The sequence below is a fragment of the Chelonia mydas genome, chromosome 16 (genome assembly GCF_015237465.2).
Source record: "Chelonia mydas isolate rCheMyd1 chromosome 16, rCheMyd1.pri.v2, whole genome shotgun sequence".
Classification (NCBI taxonomy): Eukaryota; Metazoa; Chordata; order Testudines; family Cheloniidae; genus Chelonia; species Chelonia mydas.
The window spans coordinates 20,621,559-20,645,438 of NC_057857.1; the positions used below are offsets into that span (position 1 = coordinate 20,621,559).

Here is a 23,880-nt window from a genome sequence, read left to right on the forward strand (position 1 = left end):
AAAATAATAAAGCTGTTTTTTGTTCAAAATTGCATCAAGAGTCACAATGTTTCCCCCAAGGTTAAAGGTAATTTAGTAAAGTATTTAAGAGCTACTCAGGTCTGTACCTAAATTTATATCTTTATCCCTCACAACTATATGCTGGTAATACTATGTGGGGAACAATCCAGAGTCTGCTAGGAGGGGGTAGTCCTAAAACTGTAGGTTGTTTCTATCTCAAAAGAATACAATATGTAGGGGCACACATGTGTATGTATATTTATATATACGCATATATGTGAATGAACCATCTCAGGCTTAAACTCCTTTAGACTAGGAGGAATTTGAGGTCAAGCCGCTTGTCACTGAAAAGTAACTTTTTGCTAGGTTTGCAATAAGGTGTTATTGACCTCAAGGTCATGAGGTGTTAAAAATCCCCATATAGGTAAACAAACAAAAAAAACCCACTCATTAAAGAGAGATTTACACTAAATATACCTGTCCTGCAGATGGGAAGCTTTGCTAGTTCCAGGATATTTCCCAAAAGCAGAGCAGACTAATCTGTCATAAGCAAAGTTGCAAGATAAAAGGACAGATGCCATATATCAGAGTGTGGGCAAAAGCTTATATTAGCACCCTGGACTGAATAGTAGTGTGAGGCAATGTACATCGAGTGCCCAAATCCCTATGTCCTTCTGGCAGGGGAGGCTCTGAGAACATTCAGAAAGCAATAAGGCTGAGAATACTCCAAGGTTTTTATGTTTTTGTTTAAATGCAAAGGTAGGAGTTTGGACCATTCAATTTGCACATGGTTAAGAACTGCTCTCTGGTTAAGAGCAAAAAAGCAGACTATCAAAATAACATATAATGACAGATGACTTGTTTGATATTTGTATATGTGGGGAGGTCACTTATAACATGGGTGCCATCTCATAGCAGATATAGGGTGCTTGTGATTCTCACATCCATGGTACATTACTTATGAGACCACACTCATCAGATAAGATGCACCTGACTGTGTGTGTCAATATATAAAACAAGAACAAAGTAGGTGACCTACTTAGTAACCAGATAGGAAAAAAGGAAGTGTTACTTTCACTCTGCTCTTTAAAAGGAATGCCTCAAAACAGGAATTTCCATGTAGGTGTGGGTAAAACAGAAGACAATGCCATTAGTCAGTGCTTATCTGACAAAATGGGAATGGCCATATAAACCAACCTAGCCTGTGACCCTATCTCAGCAGTGGCCAATGCCAGCTTCTTTAGAGAGAAGTGTAAACCCCCAAATAAGATACCTTGCCTTATAAAGTTATACAACAGAGAGAGGTTTCTGCCAGTCAATGCCCAAGCCACTGATAATCCTTGCAAGTATTTTGCAACTGCAGATGCTTTTCTTCTGAATAATCCTTTTTGCACTCTCATAGCTGTAGGACATTATGGAGACAAATAGCTCAATTACATGTTGCCTAATCCAGCACTCCAAGTATAGCAAGAGGCAACCAATTTACGTCAGTTTATAACACCACTATCACCTACTTTACACAGAGAAAGGACTGGAATACTTGTGGCACCTTAGAGACTAACCAATTTATTTGAGCATAAGCTTTCGTGAGCTACAGCTACATAGGACTTTGACTTTTTCCATTCTATTCTTTAAAGCACGTGTTACAAAAGTGCATACATAGGAAAAGGAAGGATCAACACAATACCTAACTGTGCTCTTTCCTCTCTGAGCATAAAACAGTTTTGACCTTGGCTGGATGAGGTGGTTTTAAATTGCTCTACCATTCTACGTGCATAAATACAACGTAAATTGCAAGCACTCATACGATAACTTAACCAGACCCAGGGCAGAAGCCCTTTCTCGTCTTCAGGACCAAGTGTTTATATCGCTTCTTAACGGGTTCAAAGGAGAGAGGAAAATACTGTGGTTTGCCAAGGAACACAGAGCTCTGCATTCAGATGCCTCCACAGATTAAAAGAGTAGCTGGAATGGTGCTGCTTAAAAACAGCACTTCCCAAGCAGCAGCCAGCCTTAAAAAAAAAAAAAAAATGCAAGAAAACAGAAGAGGTAAATATGGCTCTTCGGGGGTTGTGTGGGATCTTTCAGCAGTGTGATCTCTCTGAATAGTAGGAACAAACTGCAGCATGGTTATGACTTTTTTTTTTTTTTTAATTGTTAAAGCACTGAATTTGGCTCTCCTGGTAAACTGGAAGAATGGGGAAAAACACTCCAAAACTACTCTAGAAAAGCTTGTGAGGAACCATTCCCCATCACCTGGCTACTTAAGAAATTAGTTTTGCCAGCAAGAAGTCTTAACGGATTTCAGCTGGCCTGGCACCAGCTTTATTGATTGCTTTTCTTATGGATGTTGATAACTGAATGAGACATGGATTTGCTGAGCATCCACTGCATGCTTTTAATTGGACTAAAATGTTATATCTGGATTGCAGTGGGAATGGTACGCTACAGAGACTTTCCAAGCCAAGTTCTAATGATCTATTATGTTTGTATTATTTTTTTAATATTTGTAAGCAGCGCAAGACACACACTTGGCACTTAATTGAGAGAACAAAGATACCTCCTTTCTCCAAGGAGTTTATAGTCAAGGATAGATACAACAAAGTGTGATTTAGGGAGAGATGATCTCTGGCAAGGGAAAATGACATACAAAATAAAGTCATGAGGCTGCTTATAATATTAGTTTATTTTAAGATGATGATAAAAACACATTGCACTGTGCAGGGCTGGGAAAAGTAGAGTCCATGTCTAAGGGATTGTGGCCTTTGGCAAGGGTCATGGAGGAGGAGGGGGCATGTGGTCTGCTTGGCCAGCTTCACTTGCTGCCCTTACACCCCAGAATACATTAGTTACAAACTTGTTGGAGCAGTAACATCATAAGGAAAGAGTTTTGAATGTGTCAGATCACACAGCTCAGAATCCAACACACACAGTTCCACTGGCATGTCTTACAAAACTGATTTGATCAACACCAACAGATTGGTTGGCTGAAAAGGGTGGGAGTTGGGAGTGTTTTGTTTCAGGTGAGCCTGGCTGTTTAAAAAAGCCGGTGCTCCGCGAACCAGCTGAGCGGCGGGGGACAGCAGAGCAGCAAACAGCAGGAGTTTGCCTGGGATCTGTGTTGGTGGGTATCTGGGTGTGTGTTTGGTGAGAGGGTCGGAGTGTTTGTAGTGAGGGCAGCTTGAAAGTTTGAGCGAGTGCTTGATTGGTTGGCTGAAAAGGGCGGGAGTTGGGAGTGTTTTGTTTCAGGTGAGCTTGGCTGTTTAAAAAAGCCTGCGCTCTGCGAACCAGCTGAGCGGCGGGGAACCAGCAGGGGACAGCAGAGCAGCAAACAGCAGGAGTTTGCCTGGGGTGAGCCCACTGAGGCTTACACCCTAACGGCTTCTCTGAGTAATTACTGCATCTCCTGAGGAAGCTCGTAGTAGGAAGGTAATATGGGTGGGGAGTGTTCAGCTGTTGTGACCTGCACTGGATGTGCCATGTTTGTCTTTCTTCCACAGGACAGAAGCGACTTTGCGTGTACAAAGTGCAAGCTGGTCTCCATATTGGAAGAAAAGGTTCAAGGTCTGCAGCAACAGGTATCGACCCTGCGTTGCATAAGAGAAACTGAAGATTTCCTGGACAGACGTCAGGATATGCTTCTACGGGCACAAGGTTCTGAAGATTCAGAGCAGGCTGCGCAGCAGGGACAGGAGGATGGTGAAGGAATTTGGCAACATGTGACCTCCAGAAGAAGAAGGGGGAACCTCCATGTACCAGCAACGCAGATACAGGTAAGTAACTATTTTCATGTTCTCTCCACAGGTACCATTGTGGGGAATGGGGAGTGGATACGTCTGGGGGAAGGGAGCAGAAGGAGACTCCACCAGTTGAAAGGCATGAGATGCACTGTCCTAAGGTTTGGGGTTCTACGACCACCACTCCCAAGAGAAGGAGGCGGGTGGTGGTGGTCGGGGACTCTCTCCTCAGGGCGACTGAGTCATCTATCTGCCGCCCTGACCGGAAAACTGAGAAGTCTGCTGCTTGCCAGGGGCTAAGATTTGCGATGTGACGGAGAGTCTGCCGAGACTCATCAAGCCCTCAGACCGCTACCCCTTCCTGCTTTTCCACGTGGGCACCAATGATACTGCCAAGAATGACCTTGAGCGGATCACTGCAGACTACGTGGCTCTGGGAAGGAGGATAAAGGAGTATGAGGTGCAAGTGGTGTTCTCGTCCATCCTTCCCGTGGAAGGAAAAGTCCGGGGTAGGGATCGTCGAATCGTGGAAGTCAATGAATGGCTACGCAGGTGGTGTCGGAGAGAAGGCTTTGGATTCTTGGACCATGGGATGGTGTTCCAAGAAGGAGGAGTGCTAGGCAGAGACGGGCTCCACCTAACAAAGAGAGGGAATAGCATCTTCGCGATCAGGCTGGCTAACCTAGTGAGGAGGGCTTTAAACTAGGTTCACCAGGGGAAGGAGACCAAAGCCCTGAGGTAAGTGGGGAAGTGGGATACCGGGAGGAAGCACAAGCAGGAGCGTGAGAGAGGGGAGGGCTCCTGCCTCATACTGAGAATGAGGGGCGATCAGCGGGTTATCTCAAGTGCCTATATACAAATGCACAAAGCCTGGGAAACAAGCAGGGAGAACTGGAGGTCCTGGCAAAGTCAGGGAATTATGATGTGATTGGAATAACAGAGACTTGGTGGGATAACTCGCATGACTGGAGTACTGTCATGGATGGGTATAAACTGTTCAGGAAGGACAGGGAATCCAGAAAAGGTGGGGGAGTTGCACTGTATGTAAGGGAGCAGTATGATTGCTCAGAGCTCAAGTATGAAACTGCAGAAAAACCTGAGAGTCTCTGGATTAAGTTTAGAAGCGTGAGCAACAAGGGTGATGTCATGGTGGGAGTCTGCTATAGACCACTGGACCAGGGGGATGAGGTGGACGAGGCTTTCTTCCGGCAACTCGCAGAAGCTACTAGATCGCACGCCCTGGTTCTCCTGGGCGACTTCAATCATCCTGATATCTGCTGGGAGAGCAATACAGCGTTGCACAGACAATCCAGGAAGTTTTTGGAAACTGTAGGGGACAATTTCCTGGTGCAAGTGCTGGAGGAAACAACTAGGGGTGGAGCTCTTCTTGACCTGCTGCTCACAAACCGGGAAGAATTAGTAGGGGAAGCAAAAGTGGATGGGAACCTGGGAGGCAGTGACCATGAGATGGTCAAGTTCAGGATCCTGACACAAGGAAGAAAGGAAAACAGCAGAATACGGACCCTGGACTTCAGAAAAGCAGACTTTGACTCCCTCAGGGAACTGATGGGCAGGATCCCCTGGGAGAATAACATGAGGGGGAAAGGAGTCCAGGAGAGCTGGCTGTATTTTAAAGAATCCTTATTGTGGTTACAGGGACAAACCATCCCGATGTGTAGAAAGAATAGTAAATATGGCAGGCGACCAGCTTGGCTTAACAGTGAAATCCTTGCTGATCTTAAACACAAAAAAGAGGCATACAAGAAGTGGAAGATTGGACAAATGACCAGGGATGAGTATATAAATATTGCTCGGGCATGTAGGAATGAAGTCTGGAAGGCTAAATCACACCTGGAGTTGCAGCTAGCGAGGGATGTTAAGAGTAACAAGAAGGGTTTCTTCAGGTATGTTGGCAACAAGAAGAAAGCCAAGGAAAGTGTGGGCCCCTTACTGAATGAGGGAGGCAACCTAGTGACAGAGGATGTGGAAAAAGCTAATGTACTCAATGCTTTTTTTGCCTCTGTCTTCACAAACAAGGTCAGCTCCCAGACTACTGCACTGGGCAGCACAGCATGGGGAGGAGGTGACCAGCCTTCTGTGGAGAAAGAAGTGGTTTGGGACTATTTAGAAAAGCTGGACGAGCACAAGTCCATGGGGCCGGATGCGCTGCATCCGAGAGTGCTAAAGGAGTTGGCGGATGTGATTGCAGAGCCATTGGCCATTATCTTTGAAAACTCATGGCGATCGGGGGAAGTCCCGGACGACTGGAAAAAGGCTAATGTAGTGCCCATCTTTAAAAAACGGAAGAAGGAGGATCCTGGGAACTACAGGCCGGTCAGCCTCACCTCAGTCCCCGGAAAAATCATGGAGCATGTCCTCAAGGAATCAATTCTGAAGCACTTAGAGGAGAGGAAAGGGATCAGGAACAGTCAGCATGGATTCATCAAGGGAAAGTCATGCCTGACAAATCTAATTGCCTTCTATGATGAGATAACTGGTTCTGTGGGTGAAGGGAAAGCAGTGGACGTGTTATTCCTCGACTTTAGCAAAGCTTTTGACATGGTCTCCCACAGTATTCTTGTCAGCAAGTTAAAGAAGTATGGGCTGGATGGATGCACTACAAGGTGGGTAGAAAGTCGGCTAGATTGTCCAGCTCAACGGGTAGTGATCAATGGATCCATGTCTAGTTGGCAGCCGGTATCTAGTGGAGTGCCCCAAGGGTCGGTCCTGGGGCCGGTTTTGTTCAATATCTTCATTAATGATCTGGAGCATGGTGTGGATTGCACTCTCAGCAAGTTTGCAGATGGCACTAAACTGGGAGGAGAGGTAGATACGCTGGAGGGTGGGGATAGGATACAGAGGGACCTAGACAAATTGGAGGATTGGGCCAAAAGAAATCTGATGAGGTTCAACAAGGACAAGTGCAGAGTCCTGCACTTAGGACGGAAGAATCCCATGCACCGCTACAGACTAGGGACCAAATGGCTAGGCAGCAGTTCTGCAGAAAAGGACCTAGGGGTGACAGTGGACGAGAAGCTGGATATGGGTCAACAGTGTGCCCTTGTTGCCAAGAAGGCCAATGGCATTTTGGGGTGTATAAGTAGGGGCATTGCCAGCAGATCGAGGGACGTGATCGTTCCCCTCTATTCGACTTTGGTGAGGCCTCATCTGGAGTACTGTGCCCACTTTTGGGCTCCACACTACAAGAAGGATGTGGAGAAATTGGAGAGAATCCAGCGAAGGGCAACAAAAATGATTAGGGGTCTGGAACACATGACTTATGAGGAGCGGCTGAGGGAACTGGGATTGTTTAGTCTACGGAAGAGAAGAATGAAGAGGATTTGATAGCTGCTTTTAACTATCTGAAAGGTGGATCCAAAGAGGATGGATCTAGACTATTCAGTGATAACAGATGACAGGACAAGGAGTAATGGTCTCAAGTTGCAGTGGGGGAGATTTAGGTTGGATATTAGGAAAAACTTTTTCACTAGGAGGGTGGTGAAACACTGGAATGCGTTACCTAGGGAGGTGGTGAAATCCCCTTCCTTAGAAGTTTTTAAGGTCAGGCTTGACAAAGCCCTGACTGGGATGATTTAGTTGGGATTGGTCCTGCTCTGGGCAGGGGGTTGGACTAGATGACCTCCAGAGGTCCCTTCCAACTGTGATATTCTGTGGTTCTGTAATTCTATGATTTTAATAGTGCAATAGCTGGGGAGAATTCCTTGGAAAACATCTCCTAGCAAATCAGGAAGTAGTAAGGGGGTTCAGAGAACCTTAAAGAGAAGAAAGGGGTACAGAGTTTTGAACTCTGTTTACATTTGATAATAAGTAAAGAAGACTTAATAAAAGGGAAAACTTACCTCCTGAGGAGGTATATCAAATGAGATTGTCCTCATATCCACCTTGATGAAGCTGTCTGTGCAGGGCAGGATGAAGAATAGACCTGTACACAAAAATCCATCCCACACAATGAGACAGTGGACCATTTATACACGTTTATTTTAGCAGCAATTTGTGATCATCTCATCCTAATTCAGCATTTCTAGATAGTGCTGCTATACTTGTCAAGATCCTGGCAGCTTTTGATTTTTTTTACTACCAGGGTTTTGCAGAGCAGTTAGTGGATCTTAAATTGGGTTCAGACATTATCAGGGGCCAGATTTTCAAGAGTTTAGCACTCTCACTTAGGATTTTCAAGAGATATCAACAATGTGTGACAATGCATTCAGCTCTTCTGGAAATCTGACTCTGGTTTAGGGAGCTGAGCTCTTTTGAAAATCTGGTCCCAAGTGGCTACTTGTAGGAACTAGTTCTTGGAGGCAGGCGTTATTAAGGTTCTATGGCACCGGGGAGGGGATGTCATTATTTACTTCCAATGTGCCAGACATGGGGAAACATTCCAGAAGCACCAAGATCGTGGGATGATACGACAGGAAATGAGTGCTTCCGCTCCTCATTCCCAGCATTAGGCTTGACAGCTGAAGTCAATGTTGTAATCTTTTAAGGTCCTGGCACACTTCTAAAATACACAGATAAAGTTTTCAAAAGTGCCTAAGGGACTTAGGAACCTAAGTCCCATTGTCGAAAGCATCTAGGCTCTTAAGTCATGTAGGCATTTTTGAAAACTTTACCCCACATATTAATTTTCAAAAAAATGCCTTAATTTGATTAGATTGCTTGTTTCATACATTGTTCCCTATTCTCCCCTAAAAATATGCATAGCCCAAGGAGGGCTGGATGAGGCTCACTTCGCAGGGAGGAGACAGGGAAGCTAGGGAGTCACTGCCTCTAACATACTACTCACTGGATAAGCAGAAGCCTTCATTCTCAAGGGCTATGAATCCAGTGCCTTTAATGGAATTAATTTAAGGTTAAACTACAAGGACTCCTATTGTATTACTCCCTACAAAATTACAACAATTTATAATTTTTATGTATTTATTAGGCAAGTTAGCCCTCAGACCCTGAGCACCCTAAAGGTAGAGCATGTTCCAAAAGAAATCGCAACCATTGTAAAGAGTAGAATTCTATATATCCAAATAGCCTGGGGGACAGGGAATCTCTGTATAAACAAAGAACTATTCAATTTAACCAATGCAAGCTGAAGACCTTACCTCCACTAAATATAATTGGGGCTACTTGATAAGAGGAGTTTTACTGAAATTAGTTTGAAAGACATGTCCAACACCATACAGTTCCTCCAATAAATTAGAGAGGGAAATAAAAATTTCTTCAGTTTTGCTCAGAAAATTACCACCATTAAACTCCAGGGGACCTGACATGTAATATAATTTTGAAATATTTTATTTTCTAGGCAATTAACATTTACTTTAAGCTAAGATAGGCCACCCAATGCCTATTTGTTTGAGTTAAATTTCAAAGAAATCCATTCATTCATTTTGGTGGGTCAATTTAAAAAAAAAGTATCAAGCTAATAAAGTGCCTTTATATGGCCAATGTGCTTTCATCTTGCAGATCATCCTATAACTGAATCACATGCCTTATACTGGATCCTACATAGGACTGACCTGGTCCTTTTGCTCCCCCCCTTCCGATGCGTCCAAGTCTAAAGATGATGGCTCGCTCATATTCCTTTATGATCTGTAATGAGAAATCAGATGTTTAATACAAAAGTCTCCATCAAGAATTTAGATATAATATCTTGGCTTTCAAATATATTAAGGATAACTCTGAACAGTCTCTGGTCTTGCAGAACATATCATGCATACTTTTCATGTCCTCACCCCACCTGTTCTAAGCAACATATACTAAAAATATTCTAAAGGATTAAATCTTTTGGGGAGTGGAGTAATTTTCTAAGGATAGAGGTGGCAGCTCTGTCACCTGGAGGGGGACAAAACATTGGAAATACACTATCAGGAGCACTATTGCACTGAGGCTGGCAGATGGACTAGATAGGGTTTAATGGCCTTTCCATTTCTAAATTTTCAAGTTGTGTTGTGTTTTTTTCTTTTTAATAAAAGGTTTATAATTTCCTCTGCCCCAATTGAAATGCATTCAAAATGCATGGTGGATTTAGATTAAGCCAAAATATAAGCAGAAGTTAGCATTTCCCCAGGGTCCAGAAACCCCAAGCTCAGGGAACTGAGTGATGACACAACCTTGTAAATGCTTGTCATTCCATTATAAATGTAAGGAGTGTATCTTCAAAATTAATACTTGTTCTTGCTATTATTTTGACCCTCCAATGCAGTTTAGACAGGGGTGAAAATTTGGGATTCCTCTCTCCTCCTGCAACCTCTCAGCATTTTCCCTTTCCTCTTCCGTCCTACAGAGGAGTAATTGAGATGCCACTGAAATTAGCCTTATGACTGATATTACAGAAACGTGGCAATTCTTGTGCTTGAATACCCTGAGATGTTAAGGACTGTCCTAAACCATGTGTTATGGTCAAAGTAAGAGGGATCAGGAACAGCTGGGTTTTGAGACAAAACAGTAAATTGGACAATGTTGTTAAACTATTAGGAAACATCCTGCACCTTTTAAACTTTAGATCAAGCTTTCATGTGAATGTCTTTACCTTTATGCACAGCCAGATTGAGATTGGAAAGGTAATAAGGACGAAGAAGAATGAAAAGATCACTAGCAGCCATCCACACACACCAAGGCCAGGGTTGATCTCTTCTGGAAGAGAAATGTAGATATTTTAATAGTTAAAGCAGAACCATCTTTGTTCTATTACATTATTGCAATTTAAAGATACAATTACATGTTCCATGCTATAAGTCATCATGAGAAACATCCCTTAGGACAAAGCCAAACCCCATTAGAATTAGAGAATGTTGGCCACATTATGGACTTAATTCTGCTTTTGCTTCCAGTGATGTCACTAAAGCTGCATTTATAATGCTCTGAGATGTAATGCCTTTAATGTAATTCATTTAAGGTTTAAACTACAAGGACTCCTATTTTATTACTCCCTACAAAATTTATAAACCTCTGAGATGTAATGCCTTTAATGTAACCTATCTGAGAGCAGAATTTGGGCCAATGAATGAAAACACAGAATTGAAATATGTTTAATCCACATACCTTAAAGATATAAAGATTAAATTTAAGGCACTGCAATATTTTACCCAAATCAATTTCCTCTCTCTCTGCCAAGAGAGACTGTGGAGTAATAATAGAAACCTGTCATCAGGCCGATTTAGAGGCAAGATTGCTATGTTTGCCAAAGAAAGGGGTAAAACACCAGTTGCTTCTGCAAATAATTCTAGTGATTTACACCACTGAATCCTGAGTAACTTACCACAGAAGGTGCAAAGTGCTGCAGTTGCCCCCCACCCCCAAAATCACTGACGACCAGAGAAGATGCCCATTCTCAGAGCTGTCCTATCAAAAAATATTCTAGAAAGTAGGATGAGATACAATGCTTAGGGAGCTATCTTGACCCCTCAGCAAAGGACATGATCCTGCTCAGCACTTTCCTGCTGAAGGGTCCTTATATTAGAGTAATACATGCTAGTCCTCTACTGTGAAATGGCTGCTCTCTCTCTCACCCACACTCCATGAAGAAGGCTTCCTGGAGCAAAGAAGAACAAGAGCCAGTAGTTCTGAATGGTTCAGGGCTGGAGAAGAGTCTGCCAACTGCCACCAGGGTGATGCTGAGCTGTCAGGTGCAGACAGTGAAAATGGACACTCATTGAAGAGGAAGCTCCCTATCATTCCAGCTAAGATTCTCAACTAGTGGCCAAAAGTCTCTGTTGCCAGCTGTGGAGTTCCCACGGTGAAACTGATCATGGGCAAAGGGTGCATTAATACTAGCAGATTAAAATCATCACCATGCCACTGAAACTCATCCCCACCATCACCCCAACTCCTGAGCCCTTTAAAATCCTTAAAAACAAAAGTTCTGACATGTAGTACAAGAACAGCTATACAAAAATAAATAATGAAATAAAAAAAAATCATAATGTTAAGATGTGTCTGCTAAGATACACAGAACACAATCCTTTAACATCTAAATTATACGACTTTCCTTTGGACCATGCTTCTGGGTTTTGCTATATTCCACAAACATCAAGATGGTGCATGCTCAACTGTAAACAAAAAGAAAAGGAGTACTTGTGGCACCTTAGAGACTAACACGTTTATTTGAGCATGAGCTATAGCTCACGAAAGCTTATGCTCAAATTAGAGACTAACACATTTATTTGAGCATAAGTTTTCGTGAGCTACAGCTCATGCTCAAATAAATGTGTTAGTCTCTAAAGTGCCACAAGTACTCCTTTTCTTTTTGCGAATACAGACTAACATGGCTGCTACTCTGAAACGTGTAAACAAAAAGTCATTTTATCCTGACATAATTGCCATTCTACGCAAACTCCGCTTTTCAATCCATTTCACAGGACCTGGGATTTATTAAGCAATGGACTGTGCTAATCAGATACTGGAGTTCTAAGAATAGCGGTCAGAGAACCTATCAGCTTCAGCTGGGTTTTATTTGAAGACTTCTGTGTCTTTCCCCTCAAGATACACACAACTGATTATTTTCTGTACTCAATAAAATTACAATTCCCTATATCAGGGGTGGCCAACCTGTGGCTCCGGAGCCACATGAGGCTCTTCAGAGGTTAATACGCGGCTCCTTGTATAGGCACCGACTCCGGGACTGGAGCTACAGGCGCCAACTTTCCAGTGTGCTCATGCGGGTGCTCATTGCTCAACCTCTGGCTCTGCCACAGGCTGTGCCCCCACTCCACCCCTTCCCAGAGCCTGCGATGCCCTCGCTTCTCTCCCCCCCACCCCAGCCTCCTGCACGCCACGAAACAGCTGATCGGGAGGTGCGGGGAGGGAAGGGGAGGCGCTGATCAGTGGGGCTGCCGGTGGACAGGAGGCGCTGGGAGCAGTGGGGGGAGCTGATGTGGGGGCTGCTGATTACTGTGGCTCTTTGGCAATGTACATTGGTAAATTCTGGCTCCTTCTCAGGCTCAGGTTGGCCACCCTTGCCCTATATATAGTTCCTACAGCAAAGTAACTCAACAGCTTCATAAAGGATTAACCCGCATGTTCCCTGCTCCCCGCTCTATCAAATCCTGCAGGTAAGTATGGTTCCCTTTCATAGATCGGGGCCCTCTTAGAGAGGTTAAAGTGTATATTTTCAAGTGTGTCCACTGATTTTGGGCACTTAACTTTAGACAACCAGGGCCCGCTTGTTAGGGGGGCTGAGCACCCAGAACCCCAACTGAAATCAGTAAGAGCTGCATCTATTCAGTGCCTCCAAAAAATCATGCTCCAACGGTCTCAAAAATTGAGACACCAAAAATTTGAAAATTTAGGCCTAAACTGATCTGACCAACCTCACACAGGAAGTCAGTAAAAGAAGCCCTGAGGCTTAGTTTCCACCTTCAGTCAACAGATCAGCTCTGAGGTATTCTTTGGCCTTTCAGCTAAGACCATGTAACTAGCTTGCTCTTGATGGGGGATGGACGTCACAATCCAGTATTACTCAGAAAGGTGGGATGAACTGATTAGCCTCCTGTCCTTAGCCAAGAATGAAAAGAAACATCAAAGACAAGTTTGCTCAAGCTCAAGAATGTGCTCACAATACCAATTCAGGGCTTCTTGAAGGAAAGATCCCATGACCTGTTGCTTAGTAGCTCTGAGTAATAAGGTTATTTGTGGGTAATGGGGACATATAGAGGACAAAGAAACTATTGCTGCAGTTTGGTAATCAAGGAAATGATAAACGACTGTGCACAAAACTATTAAGCAACAAGCTGTCAAAAACTGGCCATTCAGGGTGTGTTCACAATGCAATTAAAAATGCACAGCTGGCCCGTGCCAGCTAACTCAGGTTCACAATTCTCAGGCTCAGGGGTTGTGTTTCATTGCAGTGTAGGTGGTCAGGCTCGGACTGGGTCTCTGGGACAGTGATTTCAATACCAATTGGTGGCACTAAAGTCACAGGGGAAAAAAAAAAGAAAGATTATATTGTGATATGTTTGGTGCCCCGTCTCAGCCCTGTGCCTTTTGCTTGGACAGACTCTACATGTCCTGAGATCAAGTAGATTTAAAAAAAAGACTTCACACAGCTTTATATACACCATTCACTCCTGGACTCAGTCCACCTCCCACACACTTTTAACAGATTCTAACTACAGTAACATAGTGCTTGGCAGAGGGTGACAAAGAACAAATCATTCTTTTCACTAAATGCCCACAAAATAATGGACAACAGAATTGCTAAGAAAAAAGGCATGCAGCATACTAGGTTCCAGGATGAAAGCAGCAGCAGATGAATAAAGACACATGTTTTGGTTTCAGCACAGGTAACTGTAGAATGGAGTTCCAGTTCCACTGGAACAAGAGAATCAGATCAAGACAGATTAATGGAATGAGCTAGAAATGGGCAGAGAGGAAGAATGGTTTGTGAACTGGACCGGGATTCTGAGAACTGGGTTCTGTTCCTTGTCCTACCACAGCCTCCCTGGTGTGACTGAAGCTGCCACACTTTCATATCTGTAAAATGACACTCCTCCCATCCCAGAGGCATATTGTGAGGATTAACCTGTGGGTCCACGAGATCATCTGGAGTGAGCACCATATAAAAGCTCATCAAAAACAAATTATTATTAGTTGTATTAATGTAGGGCCTAGGAGTCTTAGTCATGGACCAGGACCCCATTGTGTTAGGTGCTGTACAAATACAAAAAGCCTCTCTGCTCCAAGAAGCTTACAATCTAAGCATAAAATAAAAGTCAACAGATGGATACAGACAGGGGAGCAGAAGGAAACAATATTGGTCAACATGATTGGCAGTGTCCCCAGCACATAGCAATCTAACCTAAAATAAAGGATTTAGCTTTATCATACAAAATATGGAAATCCATACTTTAAACCTCAGTACAACAGAACCCCATTTATCCAATCTAATTGGGACCGGAGCCAGATAGAATAATCAAAAATCCGGTAAACTGGAGAATTGGAAAATAAATTGCTGCAGTGCCATCTAGCGGCCACTGGAGAGATCACCTGCTTCTGGCCCTGAAGTCCTGGTTGTCCGGTTAGTGCAGAGAGCCGGTTAATGGAGGGTCAGATAAATGTATTTGTACAGTAATGGATTTACTGTATCTAGTAAATAAGAGGGAGTCTCTCCCAAATAGAAACAGGTGAGCAGAGAGAGACTGAATTCTGCAAATTCAGAGCAAGTTTATCGTTTTTTCCACGAAATAGTTCAGTGAAATCTGGTTTATGCAACCAATCAAGAAAGTGACAAAAATTGGCTGCTTAAACAGGAGATGGAAAAGAATTTTACTCAGTATATTTTGGGCCACATCTTATACGAAGTAGTTGCCTAATAAGGATGAGTTCCTGTACAGGTGTCACTGTACTGAACTTCAATATTCTGCTCTCCCTACACATTTGGAACTCCTGTGAGGGGAATGCCAAGGGGATAGCCACTCTTGCCTGCAGGGAGAGGGGGAGAATATCAAAGGGGAGTATTATCATATAGATATGAGGAGGATTTTGCCTTAGATTCTTTCCACAAGCTGCCATAGTCTCCAAAATCTGACAGAAAACACACACAGCTAGAAGCTGATTTTACAGGTTTGTGGTCCTCGCACCCACACATAACCACTGCCACAAGTGCATGTTATCTACAATGCTTACTTATTAGATTAACTGATTACATAAATCCCCTCTCACTATGTCAAATTATGCTGAATACCTTAATTTTCAATCAATTTGTAAAGCTGGTGAATTTGATTATCTGTTCTATTAAGACAGGGAAGGTGGGGAAATCAGCTTGTGCAGTTTTGTTACTCTATTTACTATATTATCACTTTAGTTATATAGAGAAGTAGGTTACCAAAAATTGACTATAATATATATCCATATGTTCACAGTCATTTATGTCATCTTACTGGAGATGCAGAACTGGATGTAGATATGATATATGTCAGCAGCTAAAGTGCTACAATCTGTCCTTCTTAAATTTGGCCCTTCTAGTTTCTAAGAGCCTTCAAAATGTAACATCTGTATCTTCCTCTTCCTTCTCCTCCACAAAGAAATTGTGTACAGTGGACACAAAATGCCTGTATATTCAGGAAGGAAATACAGTTTGCCAAACCTGCAAACAATTTCCTGTAGTTCTTGGGCAATCACTGGGTTATTCAACTGCGTCTTGACCCAGTGTATTTAGTCTTTGCTTGTGAGTTCAGATTTTGAAAAGGATCATAAAAGGTTTTGGCTTAAACCTACTAAGGAGCAATCTGTTGTTGTATAGAATCAGATTTTTCAATGACTAGACAAGCTTTTACCCTTCCCAAATCCTAGGAAACTTTTCCCACAATCAGACTTCCAGTCCCACTGCTGCTTCTCAGAGCTACCAATAAAGAGGTTATGGAAAGATCTTTTCTGGATGGAAGTTGTTGAACATGTGTTTGAGAGTTCAGCCTTCTTTTTAAAAAGGCATTTAAAAACAGAATGTTTTAATTCACTTATCCAAAGTCAAACCCAATATAAAACTGGGTAGAATACAGCTCTGCAATGCTAATGGAATTCACATGAACAAACACACTTTTATTGTGAGAGCAGAAAGATCGTTTTCGTCAGTATTTTATTGCTGTAACAATATTTAATAGCATATTTCAGTGATAGGATGCTCATGAGATCACAAGAGAAGTTGTCAGGATGAGCTCAAGAGGCCATTCAAAACAGAGATAGTTCATGCCCTGCTTGACTTTTTATACTCAATTAACGCTCTGGAATTAGCTCATTTAGGAATTCCTACCATTTATCACAGGATTCATCAGGAAAGGAGTGCTCTGACTAATCAAATATTTCACAATCATACACAAATTTCAACAGCATTTCATATGAAATATTAGTAGGAATGAACATTTCCATATCACTACATAGTCAAACCTGACAGGACAAATATTGTCCCACTCCATCTCAGGAGAAGAAAAAAATCACACTTGCACACTGTATGATCACTATCATTTATTGCTCAGCATACATATTTAAGCTTTAATATACAGGAATCTTTTAGGCAACTGCTGAAAAACTGACTTTAATAATTATAATGAACAAAGAGAAAACCTATTAGATAATTCCTCCACAGTAAAAAGAAAAGGAGTACTTGTGGCAGCTTAGAGACTAACCAATTTATTTGAGCATAAGCTTTCGTGAGCTACAGCTCACTTCATCGGATGCTGATGAAGTGAGCTGTAGCTCACGAAAGCTTATGCTCAAATAAATTGGTTAGTCTCTAAGCTGCCACAAGTACTCCTTTTCTTTTTGCGAATACAGACTAACACAGCTGCTACTCTGAAACCTCCACAGTAAGAGACTCAAAAACTGAGAGTAGTTTTACATGCTGGCAAAAATGCCTGAGTACCATCTGCCACCACGGCTACCACTTACAGAATTGCATCATTTTTCAGAGCCATAACTCCCTAGAGCGGTCAAGGTCTACAAAAGTCAGTACCTGTATTACAGCAACTACCAGCAATAGTTCAGCTGCACCAGCAACAGCAAGCTGTTTACAACAGTGCTATCAACCTCCTCAGAGCAGAGTTATTCACAGGCAGAAGTATCGGAGTCCCATGTGTGCTAGCAGCTTAGCACAGGTGAAACTTCACCTATTGTTGTAATACAAATTCTAATTCTTCCGTGTAGATACATCTTCAGCATGTGAAGAGGGGAAAAAAAAAAACTTGCTTGTCAAAAGTGCACAATTCTTTGAAAGGCAGATCCTGCATGTCTATTAAACAGCTTCTGGGCCATTTCATACCACAATGGTTCTCAAGCTTTCCAGACCACTGTACCCCTTTCAGGAGTCTGATATGTCTTGCGTACCTCAAGTTTCACCTCACTTAAAAACTACTTGCTTACAAAATCAGACATAAAAATACAAAAGTGTGACAGCACACTGTTACTGACAAATTGCTTATTTTCTCATTTTGTCTGTATGAAATTTTAGTTTGTACTGACTTTGGTAATGCTTTTTATGTAGCCTGTTGTAAAACTAGGCAAATATCTAGATGAGTTGATGTACCCCTTAGAAGACCTCTGCGTACCCCTGGTTGAGAACCACTTCCATACCATATCACTCGTTTAGCATTCTTAGCTTGCTGTTGATGTCTCCTGTAACTTTTCAAAATACATATTATTTACAAACAATACCATTTGTTTTGTATTTTATTTCTGTCTATTGTTTATTAGAAGAGACATCTGCAAGAAAACAAGGTCTGTTTCATTAACAGATGGTCTTCTGTTGCATACTCCCTATTTAAAAATCAGTCATCCTCTGTTTGTAACATCACATCTGGGTTTTGTAGAGTTATGGGACCATAAACATGATTAAGAAGTCAGGTCAGCATTCAGAGATTTAAGGATCCCCTCAGGATCAGAAATACTCTGACCACTAGACAATATAGCAAGTTTGGCAGTCTCAGTCCAGATAAGAATAGAGAGTTGTCCGTACCACAAAAGCCACCACCACTGGCACCAATTTACCCCCTTAGCAGCAAGGCAGAATAGGAAAGTGAGAACTGAACTATCCACTCATCCCTAAAAGAAAGTCTCTCTATAAGCCAGTGTTGGGGCAGAAACTTGCATTTGTATTGCCCATGCTGTACCTGTACTTAAGACAGATGACTTAACTCTCCAGGTATGTCAGTTCAACACATTTCACGAATATCAATTTGAAAAAAAGTTAAGCAGATGAGGACTGAGTATCTGTCCTTCTAGGATGCTTCCATCCTATTGGGGCACACCCACTGATAACTACTGGGTTTGTTCTTTGTTCCCTTGCGCAAGTTTGTTATTTTGGTCTCTAGTGAACTATTACCACTACTGAGCCTCTCCTAGCCAGTTGGGTATGAGCCTGTCAATCAAAAGGACAAAGACAAATTTGTACCCTTAGCGCCAAAAACAGACCTTTTACACAAGCTTCTCTACTTCTCCTTGGTTACAGTTAAGCAATTCTATCTCCTCATAAGCAATTAATACTCCATTCTGCATTAATGGCTGAAGCGACGAATGGATTTAATGATGGCAAATTGTACTGAATCAAAATAATTATAGACATTAGTAAGTCGTCACAATTTACTGTATAAATACTTCATCTACTATGGCAAAAATAATTTACAGCCGGTATCTTAGCCTCCATAAGAACATAAAACATACAGTAACTTCTGAATGATTGATAACTTGGAATATGAAAAGGTAAGAGAGATATTCACTTAATCTTATTCCAGGCACTTATTTAAAATGACTGGTTGAGTTATTAACATCCAAGATACACAAAAAATGATATAGATCCTTTTAGTGGATACCAGAACTAGGCACTGGTCACATGCCTAACAATACAAACAGGCATGCTGATATTTACACAACACAAACTGCTCAAGTAAACCTTTATATTTAAACAATCTTATGAATAATTCTCTCCACCCCAAACTGGCTACAGTGCAGAACAAACCCATATTTAGTTACATTCTGGCAGTCTCAATCTCCATTACATCATGTATTTAATAACAAAATAAACTGGTTTTCAGAAGTCAAATTAGTATTGTAGGATGATAAGACATGGAAAATATCTGTTATATTGAGTTCATCCTCTGAAAACCAACTCTGAGAGGTCATATGAGATGTTAAAGTGATAAGAACAGATAATATATGACAATGACACCCAAAAGACCAAAGAATGTTGGATATTCTAAATTTTTCTAGTATAGCCCAAACGAATAATATAAAGCACCACTGAGAAACAGAGGAAAAAAGTGGAAATTGAAGAAGACTGATCTGTCTCTAGTGATGTAAGCGTGTATGTGTGTACGTACAAATTAATATTTGGTTAAAATAAAAGTTGTATGAACTTCCACTATGATTATTTTGAAAATCTTGCTGTCAGAGTTGTTTCACATCCCACCAATCCTGTGGAACCATAAGCCGCTTCCTAAATTATAAGCATGTGATCCTATTTTCACCATCTCATCCTTAATAAAACAGTTTGTTGTTTTAAAATCCACTATTATACTGAATAATCTGGTTAGTCAGTATCATCCATCTAACATTTTGCTAATACCAAACACATTTAATGGCGCAAACAAATCAGTTCTTCTTATTCTCATTTACAGTTAGAATTCCCTAAGGGGGGGACTAGCTTTGTTGACAAGGATCTTAATTATACATTGTTTCATTTCTTAGTGATCCAGCCATGTTATTTACTATCCAAAAGAAAACCGCAAAACTGGTACATCATTCTACTGGTCATTTGCTAATGAAACGAACCCCTTTCCCTACCTTCTTATTCCCATTACTACAAGTTCATAGAATCACAGAATATGAGGGTTGGAAGGGACCTCAGGAGGTCATCTAGACCAACCCCCTGCTCAAAGCAGGACCAATCCCCAAATCCGTAAATGACCCCCTCAAGGATTGAACCTTGAGGTTTAAACCTTAAACCCTGAGTTTAGCAGACCAATGCTCAAACCACTGAGCTATCCCTCCCCTGCAAGATATAGTTTATCACCTGACCAGGGATCTGAACCCTGGACCCTCAGATTAAAAGTCTGATGCTTTATCAGCTGAGCTAGCCAGACTCACAAGTTGACACCTCATACGAGGAACTGTGAAAACTTTAGACTTATTAAAAAATTTAACCCAATTTCAAACCTCCGGCTCCTCCATTTTTGCTGTGTACCCCATTCTGAGGCAGCCAGTCTTATAAGAGGCCTGTGCCACACATTTTGCTCTTGGGCATACAGCAGAACCTCAAAGTCAGGAACGCTTTGGGACTGGAGGCTGTTCGTAACTCTGAAAAGTTCATAACTGAACAAAACATTACAGTTCTTTCAAAAGTTTACAACTGAGCATTGACCTAATACTGCTCTGAAACTTTACTCTGCAGAAGAAAAATGATGCTTTCCCTTTATTTGTTTAACACGGCACTGTACTGTATTTGCCTTCCCCCCCCGTCTCTGCCGGGGCCTGAATGGCCGGAGGAAAGTCTCCAGGCTGGCGACGGAGGGAACGGGCGAGCCGGGGAACCGGACACAGGGGGGCGAGGCCCTGCCCGGGAAGCGTCTGAAGCGAACTTTGCCCTGGGTCCGCCCCGCAGGGAGCGGCTACCGGGGGGGCCGCAGGCTCCCCTCGAGACCCCCCCCGCCGCCCGGCGCCCTGGCAAGCGGGGCCCGGGGTCACACCTGACCGGCCAGCGGGGCAGGCGGCGCCCTGAGGGGAGAAGGGCGCGCGGAGCGCGAGGCCCTGCCAGCACCTGGCTGGGTCCGCAGGGGCCGGTCCCGACTGCGCGGGAAGGGGCGAGCCGCGCGCGCCTCACCGCTGAAAGTGTCCGGGACCTGCCGGCTGCGGTCCGCTCTCGCTCCCTGCTTGTCCGCCATAGCCGCGTCCGCTGCGAACCGCTACCCGCCGCTCCGCTCCGCCGCCTGGCCGCACGCCGCCGCTTCCCTCAGCGCTGAGCGCCCCGGGGCCGGCCCCGGCGCCAGACCCCGCCCCGGCCCCGCCGGGCTCGGGGCGGAGCTCGGGGCTCCTCTGGTTTCCGGCTGTCTTGGGGGGAGCCCCTCATTTTCCCCTTGCGGTGAGGGGGTGTGCGGGGATATGGAGTGAGGCTCAGGGGTGTTAGGGATAGGGGGAGACAGAGATGGGGTGTCAGGGATGGGGGGCAATAGGAGGCGGGGCTATGGGGTGTCAGGGATATGGGGAGACAGAGATGGGGTGTCAGGGATGGGGGGCAATAGGAGGCGGGGGTATGGGGTGTCAGGGGTATGGGGAGACAGAGATGGGGTGTCAGGGATGGGGAGCAATAGGAGGCGGGGGTATGGGGTGTCAGGGATATGGGGAGACAGAGATGGGGTGTCAGGGATGGGGGGCAATAGGAGGCGGGGGTATGGGGTGTCAGGGATATGGGGAGACAGAGATGGGGTGTCAGGGATGGGGGGCAATAGGAGGCGGGGCTATGGGGTGTCAGGGATATGGGGAGACAGAGATGGGGTGTCAGGGATGGGGGGCAATAGGAGGCGGGGCTATGGGGTGTCAGGGATATGGGGAGACAGAGATGGGGTGTCAGGGATGGGGGGCAATAGGAGGCGGGGGTATGGGGTGTCAGGGATATGGGGAGACAGAGATGGGGTGTCAGGGATGGGGGCAATAGGAGGCGGGGGTATGGGGTGTCAGGGGTATGGGGAGACAGAGATGGGGTGTCAGGGATGGGGGCAATAGGAGGCGGGGGTATGGGGTGTCAGGGATATGGGGAGACAGAGATGGGGTGTCAGGGATGGGGGGCAATAGGAGGCGGGGGTATGGGGTGTCAGGGGTATGGAGAGACAGAGATGGGGTGTCAGGGATGGGGGGCAATAGGAGGCGGGGGTATGGGGTGTCAGGGATATGGGGAGACAGAGATGGGGTGTCAGGAATGTGGGGCAATAGGAGGTGGGGGCATGGGGTGTCAGGGCTATGGGGAGACATATGCAGGGCTATGAGGGGCAGGGATATGGGAGGCATGTATAGTGGAGACTGACAAGACACAGGGTTATGGGGGTGCTGTCAGGGATGTGGGGCCTGGGCAGAGATATGGGTTACAGGAATATGGGGTTGTCAGGGATATGGGGTTGACAGAGATACAGGGATTTGAGGGGCATATCCTGGGGGCTCTGGGGTTGGGTTTGAAGCTGTGTCCCTGTAAAAAGTTATCCCTTTTGCTTGTCACTCTTCGAGTTGGGTAGTCACCCTTGGAGCCCAGTGCAGGCTGGAAGGGAAGGCAGGGCTGAGACAGGTTTGCAGGGAGCAGCCAGAAAGAATTATTTTGCTACTGAGATGTGAGGGTGGATTAATACTAGGGTGACCAGACAGCAGGTGTTAAAAATCGGGATGGGGTAGGGGATAATAGGAGCCTATATTAGAAAAAGCCCCAAACATTGGGACTGTCCCTATAAAATCGGGGTATCTGGTCACCCTAATTAATATCCCCTCCTATCCAGTTACTGTTCACACTGCGGGCAGTGCACCTGGGGTGACCGTTGGGGAAAGGATGGAATTGTTCAGGCCAGAATATTCTGTGGCAGTTACGATTCCCTGGGTGGGAATTGGGCAGAGGGGCCCTCCAGTGTGGTGGGGGAGGTGACAGCTGTTGAGTGAACTGGGAAATGGGCTGAAGGACCATAGGGCATGGTAGGAAGCTGACACAGATGAGGCAGTTGGGAAATGGGCCTTAAGGGGAAGGGAAAAGGAGAGGCATATAGGCACTGGGCCATTAGAAGAGGAGAGATTCTTAAGAAAGTGCAGTGAAAACAGCAGAGCCCCCTTGATGAGGGGTGAAAAAAGTGAGATAAATTTGAAAGGGTGTAAGCTTACGTATGTGAGGGGAGCAGAGTCAGGGACATGAACATGAGGTGAAAAGAAAAGAAAGGGAGAAGACAGAGAAGAAACCAACCAATCCAAAGAGAATATGAGAGCACTGAAAGTAAACAGGCTGTGAAATTCCCTGGGAAGGTAAGTGAGCCTCTAGTTTGTTTGAATACAAAAATGAAAATTTCTGGGTGTTTAATAGTAAATGTTGTTTCCAGCGGAGGGATAAATGGGCTCAAGGGAGATATTACTAGAAGTAAGGTGTTTCTGTGGGGCTGGGAGTGGGCTCTAGGTCATTCAGTCTGTCTTTTACTTAGAGTCCATGGCCATTTAGGATAGGATTTTCAAAAAAAGTGCTCAGCATTGTAACACTGTTCCTGCTGAAGTCAGCGGCAGGGTGTGGGGAGGGAAAAAGAGTTTACTGTTTTCTTAAATGGGAGGAGAGTTAAGGCAGCTTGAGCACTTTTGAAAATTCCACCTATAGGGTCTTGGCCTTAAGTGGCCCATGAGGCTCTTGCTGCTTCTCTCTCTTACTGAGATGCTGCTGGAGACACTGCTTGCTTAGCCAAGTAAAGTGCTGATCCTATATTCCCCCCCCACCCCCCCCTTTTTTTTTTTTTTTTCAGAAAACAAAGCCATGATCTTTGCAGCTTTCCTATGAGATTCCTCCCAGGATAACAACAATAGAGCCATAGAAGCAGGTAATTACATACTCAGCTGCGGCACTGTAGCAACGCTGCTGTGCAAGGTGTCATACCTGTAAACATTTCAAGGCTGAGTCCTGGCATTAGAAGTTGTTAGAGGG

General features: G+C 44.0%; 2 protein-coding genes across 17 annotated transcripts in view; one reads left to right on the plus strand and one right to left on the minus strand.

Moving 5' to 3' along the window:
• STOM (stomatin) overlaps nucleotides 1-21,222 on the minus strand; it is a 29,003-nt gene extending 7,781 nt beyond the window's left edge. Inside the window, exons 1-4 of one of the 2 annotated variants that reach the window (XM_037879895.2) lie at nucleotides 21,052-21,222; nucleotides 10,279-10,382; nucleotides 9,266-9,338; nucleotides 7,598-7,680 (exon numbers count right to left, since the gene is read on the minus strand). In XM_037879895.2, the coding sequence (XP_037735823.1) occupies nucleotides 7,598-7,680; nucleotides 9,266-9,338; nucleotides 10,279-10,382; nucleotides 21,052-21,112 (321 nt within the window). In that variant the 5' untranslated portion in view covers nucleotides 21,113-21,222. The remainder of the gene's footprint in view (nucleotides 1-7,597; nucleotides 7,681-9,265; nucleotides 9,339-10,278; nucleotides 10,383-21,051) is intronic. The other variant, XM_037879896.2, reaches the window with a different exon arrangement.
• Nucleotides 21,223-22,167: 945 nt separating this feature from the next.
• Nucleotides 22,168-23,880, plus strand: part of LOC102934027 (DAB2 interacting protein) — a 435,191-nt gene continuing 433,478 nt past the window's right edge. For 12 of the 15 annotated variants that reach the window (XR_006286127.1, XM_043530243.1, XM_043530244.1 and 9 more), the window contains exons 1-2: nucleotides 22,169-23,219; nucleotides 23,702-23,776. The gene's annotated coding sequence lies outside the window, so the exon portion shown is untranslated. Of the gene's footprint in view, nucleotides 23,220-23,701; nucleotides 23,777-23,880 lie in introns of all 15 variants that reach the window. The other 3 variants (XM_043530247.1, XM_043530245.1, XM_043530251.1) reach the window with 2 other exon arrangements.